General features: G+C 46.5%; 2 protein-coding genes across 2 annotated transcripts; one reads left to right on the top strand and one right to left on the bottom strand.

Moving 5' to 3' along the window:
- Positions 1–1,723: 1,723 nt before the first annotated feature.
- DFL_009222 (uncharacterized protein) lies at positions 1,724–2,950 on the top strand (the record flags this gene model as incomplete). The annotated part of the gene is made up of 3 exons (XM_067639076.1): positions 1,724–1,840; positions 1,903–2,413; positions 2,475–2,950. 3 exons carry the CDS (start codon positions 1,724–1,726, stop codon positions 2,948–2,950), a joined length of 1,104 nt encoding a protein of 367 aa, XP_067486900.1.
- Positions 2,951–3,724: 774 nt separating this feature from the next.
- DFL_009221 (uncharacterized protein) lies at positions 3,725–4,564 on the bottom strand (the record flags this gene model as incomplete). Its single annotated transcript, XM_067639075.1, has 1 exon — positions 3,725–4,564. The coding sequence occupies one exon, from the start codon at positions 4,562–4,564 to the stop codon at positions 3,725–3,727; it is 840 nt and encodes a 279-aa protein (XP_067486899.1).
- Positions 4,565–6,000: the final 1,436 nt, after the last annotated feature.

The following is a 6,000-nucleotide window of genomic DNA, read 5'->3' as shown; positions in this document are numbered from 1 at the left end:
ATCAAACCGTCCATTGTTTACTGTTCACGTTGCCTATTGTAAGTATGTTGCACGTTGGATCTGAGTTCTATTGAAGTCGTGCCTAATATACCCGAAGAATACAGTATAATACGGAAAAAGCTAAATGTTAAATGTGACTGACTGCCAAAGAAAGAGAAAAAGTAGCCGCCCAGAGAAAAACACCCCAATTTATTACTTTATGTCCTCCCAAAATAGCCAGCGCCTCTTTATCCCTTCTTCCTCCTTATACCTGTCTGTGCCATCACAATCACAAATATAAACATCCGTCTATACGTAGGTAATAAGTACCTACGATGAGGAGCATATGGTAGGGCGGCGATATATGGATGTGAAGTTAAAAGAGAGGGCGGACAGGATCCGGGCAAGATCAGATCGATGGTTACAGCCTGAGCTAATAACAAGCTTCCGTTTGCCAATCCGCCATCCCACATAATATACGTCCACGCCAAACTCCGACTCTTCCTCTCTCCCACGCTCTCTTCTTCGTGTCATATATACTATCAGATGATTATATATAAAATACTCGGACCTGGATCACGATATCACGGCAAGAAATGTTGGCGGGTAGACAGATATGAACTAATGCGACGACGGACCTGAGGTGGACGGACGTGGTGTTATTATTATGCAGGTGCAGCAGCAGCAGCAGCAAGCAAGCAAGCAGTTGCAAGCGTGGAGTACCTATTATTCTGTAACTAGTGGGAGTACTGTGGATCAGCCAATTCGAGTATTGCCGGGGTCTCGTTGGGACGGAAGTGGAGTGAACAGGTTAGACCCGTTTGAGGTCTGCAAACACCACGTGACAACGACGACCACAACACATTTTCTCTCTTCTCACTCCCTCTTCCTCTCTGGCACCCCACGTGTGTGTAGATTCCTTGTCATGCACTGACATATACGTAGGCTGTCCATTACCTAAGTCCTTAGCTTACTCGGGTAGAAACTATCAAATCTTCGTTCGATATAGATAGTATCATACTCTGTCAGTATATCCGTTGATAACTAGATAGATACCTAAGTAGACACGTCGTAGGTGACTGTTAACTGTCAACGGTTGAGCTGAATAGAGCGTTTCACGTAGACAGCGCCAAGACCCGGACATTTCCTATTGTTTGATACTTGCATTGCTTACCCTCTATAGACTGGCCAAACAGAAGTCCTGCCGAAGCTAGAGCATAAGTTGGCTGTTGTGAATATCAATACCTACAGGTCCCGTGTACCGGTAATATAGCGTGTCGTGGTTATAAATTCCATGGCCGGTATAATACAATCCACAAACTCCCCCCATTAGTCCGACCATACCCAAGATATTCACCATCATCCCTCAATATAACAAAAATATCAAATGTATCCCGGTCCGACTGCAAACTAAGCCCTGACGGTGCAATGGGTGTGCATGTGGCGGAGTGCTCGTTTCTTTTTCTACTCGGGGTCTAAATCTGGCTGCTGTCGCGGCTGAACCCCGCCGCTTTGCTCTGATTGGTTCTCTTCCAACGCCCAGAGCTGACATTCAACATCACCGAAAACCTTCGTCCTTAAAAGACCACATATCTCCATCAGATCTCCCAAATCGTCCCTGACATATCTCGGACTTTTCGTCGACCTCTGCTCAATTGGTATTAATTATTTGCTCCAGTTTATCAATTGCGAAAGGCGACGACGATACGATATCATTTTTTGTTTTTCCCGAGTCGCCGGAGTCATGGCGCAGTACTTCCTCGACCTCGTCTATACCCTCACCAGCTGTATGAGCTGCTTCCCCACCCCCGCTCTCGTCATCAACCACCGTTCCTTCAAAATCCTCCGTCTCCTCGGTGAGGTATGTTTATATTGATCTATCAATTCTACCGATAATATAAAAACTAATATTGCCATGAATAGGGAGGCTTCTCCTACGTCTACCTGGTCCAAGACACCTCCGGCACCCTCTACGCCCTCAAAAAGATCCGCTGTCCCTTCGGTCAAGAATCCCTAACCCGCGCCACCTCCGAAATCGAATCCTACAAACTCTTTCCCCCCTCACCCTTACTAATCCCCCTAATCGACAGCACAATAATCAACGAACGACGCGATGAGTCCAAAACCGCGTATATCCTACTTCCATACTACCGACGTGGGAATCTTCAAGACCTTATAAATGCGAACCTTGTGGATAAGAAATGGTTTCCTGAGAAACAGATTTTGGAACTGTTTTTGGGCGTCTGTGAGGGGTTGGCGTTGATTCATGGGCATAGAGTTGCGCAGACGGTGGTCACGGGGGCTGGTGCCCAGAATCGTGCTGGTGCTGATGATGAAGAGGAGGGGGTTGCGCTTATGGAGGAATCGCGTGATATATCCGGTGGTGCACATTCCGGCGAACTCCGACCGTTCGCTCACCGTGATATTAAGCCAGGTACATATTAACCTCATCGTCTCACGTAATAGTCCGCAAGCATACTGACGATAAAACACAGGCAACATCATGGTCTCTGACGACGGCGTAACCCCCGTCCTAATGGACTTCGGCTCCATCGCCCCCTCTCCGATCCACGTAACCTCCCGCTCCCTCGCCATCCAAATCCAAGACGAAGCAGCCGAACACTCCACAATGTCTTACCGAGCGCCCGAACTTTTCGACGTCAAGACCAACAGCGTGGTTGATACAAAAGTCGATATTTGGAGCATGGGATGTTTATTATACGCGTTAATATATCATCATTCACCGTTTGAATTATCGACGGAACTGGGAGGTGGGAGCTTGGCGTTAGCGATCGCGAGTGGGGATTGGAAGTTTCCGGCGGCGGGACAGATGGGGGCCAGGGTTGAGGGGGATGTGGGGGAGAAGACGAAGGACGTGGTTAGGAAGTGTTTGGCGGTTGAGCCGGAGACTAGGCCGAATATTAAGGAGTTGATCGGGGTTGTCAAGGAGGCTATTGCTGCTTTGGAATAAAATCTTCACGTCTTTTATACGCATGGACTGTTTTTCCTGCTTTTACATCACGAGGGGCTTCGGTACGATACATTTTTTGATATTGATACGGTTTAGCTAGCTGTGGACATCTTATTTAGCTGGGTCTTTTACTTCTTTTACTTCTTCTCGGTACACTTTATTTCGGAGCAAGGAAAAAAGTTTTTTTCATTTCTGATACTTCAAATTCAAATCCCAATCGACATGCATTCTCTCCTGATTTGATATTCATTTGAGACTAAAAACCCGCCCTGCCATCATATGACGCCCGCCAAGCCTCCATCCCGTCGCTGACTTAAACTCCGAGATGCTACGCTTAAAACCGAACGAACGACGCACAACGCAGTTTTGACCACACTTCTTTCCATCTTCTTACCTTTGATTTGGTCTTTCTTCTCTCCGTCATGTTTTTACCCTCCAGTTTTATTGTCAAAGGAAAGCATATATCGGATATTGCGTTATCCAATTAGCGTTGTTAACTAGTTTTAACAATGGCATGTTGTTATAAGTTCAAGAATTAACACTGAATGCGAATATATTATATCATCGGATTTCTTCGATCGATTGCATATCAGGACTAACTATAGCTCGCAATATTCCCTTCCTATCAACTGCCTATATCCACAGTACCAACAATGACATGTATAAAACAAAATATCGATATCTTTGAAGACAAAATCACTCTCATTGATCCCAGAGACCACCCTTTAACCCATATACCTTCCTCCACCCCATTCTCTACTCACAAGGGAGGGACTACTTCTTAACGGCAACCCACCTCAACCTAACGTACCCAACAACCCACCTCCCATCCTCCCTCCTCGCCACCCCCTCCAATAAATCCCTCGCCTCCCCGGCCACCTTACCCCTCTCCTCCTCGGGTACCAACTCCAAAAACCTCTGTCCAAACATCTCAATCCAAGCCTTAACCCCGCCCTCCCCCTCACCATCCTCGACACTCAACTCCGTAGGTCTGTGCTCACTTTCAATCATTTCTACCTCGAACCCCGTTCCTTCCAGTAAAGTTCTCATATGTTGAACGCTGGGGAAAAACCAGGGGTTTGCTTCTCTGATGGTGGAGAGGGGGATGCCGCGGTTGCGCAGGGCGGAGGTTACGGCGGTGTGGACTTCGGAGATGTTACCGAAGCCGCCCGTTTCTGCGATGAATTTCCCACCGGGTTTCAAGGCGTCGTAGGTGGCCTTTAATGTGTTTGTTCTGGTGGAAGGGTCGCGGAGGATCCAGTGTAATGCAGCGTTACTGAATACCTTGTCCCAGTTTCCAGTAGTCACATCATCCTCTTTTTCGAGGTATCGACAATCCACCACTCTAGAATCTAGATTCGGATATTCCGTACGAGGGAAGAGGGATTGCCCGGATGTTATTAAGTCTGTCGAAGCGTCGAGTGCGAGGATGTGTTGACAGTGGAGAGAGAGTTTGGAGGTTAGGATTAGGTCGCCGGCGCCGAGGTCGACGATACGGTCTGTTGGGGTAGGGGAGAGGAGGGAGGTGATTTTGGAGGTTAGGAGAGGGACGAAGGAGGCGTGGGCTTGGTAGGTTTGGTGGGTATAGGAGGTGTTTTTGATTTCCGTGGACATTTTTGGTTTTTTATTTTCCGCGCGGGTATATATAGTTTTATGAAGGGTGAAGAGAGATGGAATATAGATGTATATCTTCCAGTAGGTATTTAATATCCTCTGTGAAATAGAGGTATCCCGTCTTCTGATATTCTTCGATCGTATGATGCTACTTCGACAGCGACATGTCTATCCCTTTATATACTTTTCATGCCCTCGTATGATCAAGTAGGTACTTAGCAACTTATCCACATCCTCAGCTTTGAAATTCAGCCAGCAACATGCAGTCGCTTGATATCAGTCATAACGGCACAGACCGTGATATTAGATACCCGGGTTGTGGAGGCAGCTCCGATATCGGCGTTCTGGAGGGTAGCGGCTACCGCCGGCGATCTTTTGGGAAATGGGAAGGTTGTACAAGGAGGGATAGGCCAATTGGAGGGGGTGGGAATGTAAGAGATGGACCGGGGATGGTGGTCCGGATGTGGGCTTCGTCCGGTTTTGGAGCTCGCGTAGGTGGTAGGGGTTGGGGGTTTTGTTGGATTTTTGAGGGACAACGCAAGAGGTTGAGAATTTAGATGTTTAAAAACATATTGAACCAGAGCCTTGGACTAATCGATCGCTTTTGAACGGAAGTATGAGGATCCGAGTAATTTATAAAAAATCAATATCCGGTCCAAAATTCTCCCTTGTTTGCACTTTACTCTAAAACTTCAAATTTCAACATTGATTCTCCTATCTTTGGATCCGAAAGACTGGGACATGAATATGAATTTCGTATTCAGAAGAAAAAGAAGGAAACCACTAAAACACACGAACCGAATATCACCACTCGGTGTATTGAAATCACGAAAAGCCATTCTTGACAAACCTTCGCAACCACTCCTCCTTCCCATAAGAGGGTAGACTTTGCATCTCCGTCCATTCATTTGCGCATTCCTTGTGGTGAATACTCCGTAGGCATGGTAGAAAGAGGTCGATAGACGGTATGAAGGTTTAGGAATGAATTGAGGGTTGTGAGAGGGAATGATTGGATTGTGAGGTCGTGTAGATGGAGAGCAATCGGAGCTTTCTTTTGTAAACGAAAAAATATATATGTTTTTGAATCTCACGATGAAGAATGAAGAGACGTTTACATATACGGGAACGTCGAGCCCATAGAAGGAGTGAGAAGTTTAAGGAAGCTTGTGTTTCGTTAGGGATATCGTTGGGGGGGGGGTTCCATCTCGTCATCGATCCATCCTACGAAGGTATCGTAGGTTACAGGCCCTAGCATCGACGGTATTCTATCCTATGGTTGTACCGGCACGGCAGCGCAGCTGTAAAGAAATATATCTCCATTAAGAATTCTCAGTTTAGAGGGGATTTGATTCTCATATATCTCCGATTGGTTGTAGATTTTCTAGATACATGTTACGAGAAAATGCGGGCAAGTTGATATGAGATTGCTTTTACGA

Source organism: Arthrobotrys flagrans (assembly GCF_004000055.1).
Source record: "Arthrobotrys flagrans strain CBS H-5679 chromosome Unknown unitig_1, whole genome shotgun sequence".
Classification (NCBI taxonomy): domain Eukaryota; kingdom Fungi; phylum Ascomycota; class Orbiliomycetes; order Orbiliales; family Orbiliaceae; genus Arthrobotrys; species Arthrobotrys flagrans.
The sequence above is the reverse complement of the archived record's forward strand: the minus strand, read 5'-3'. Positions and strand labels throughout refer to the sequence as shown.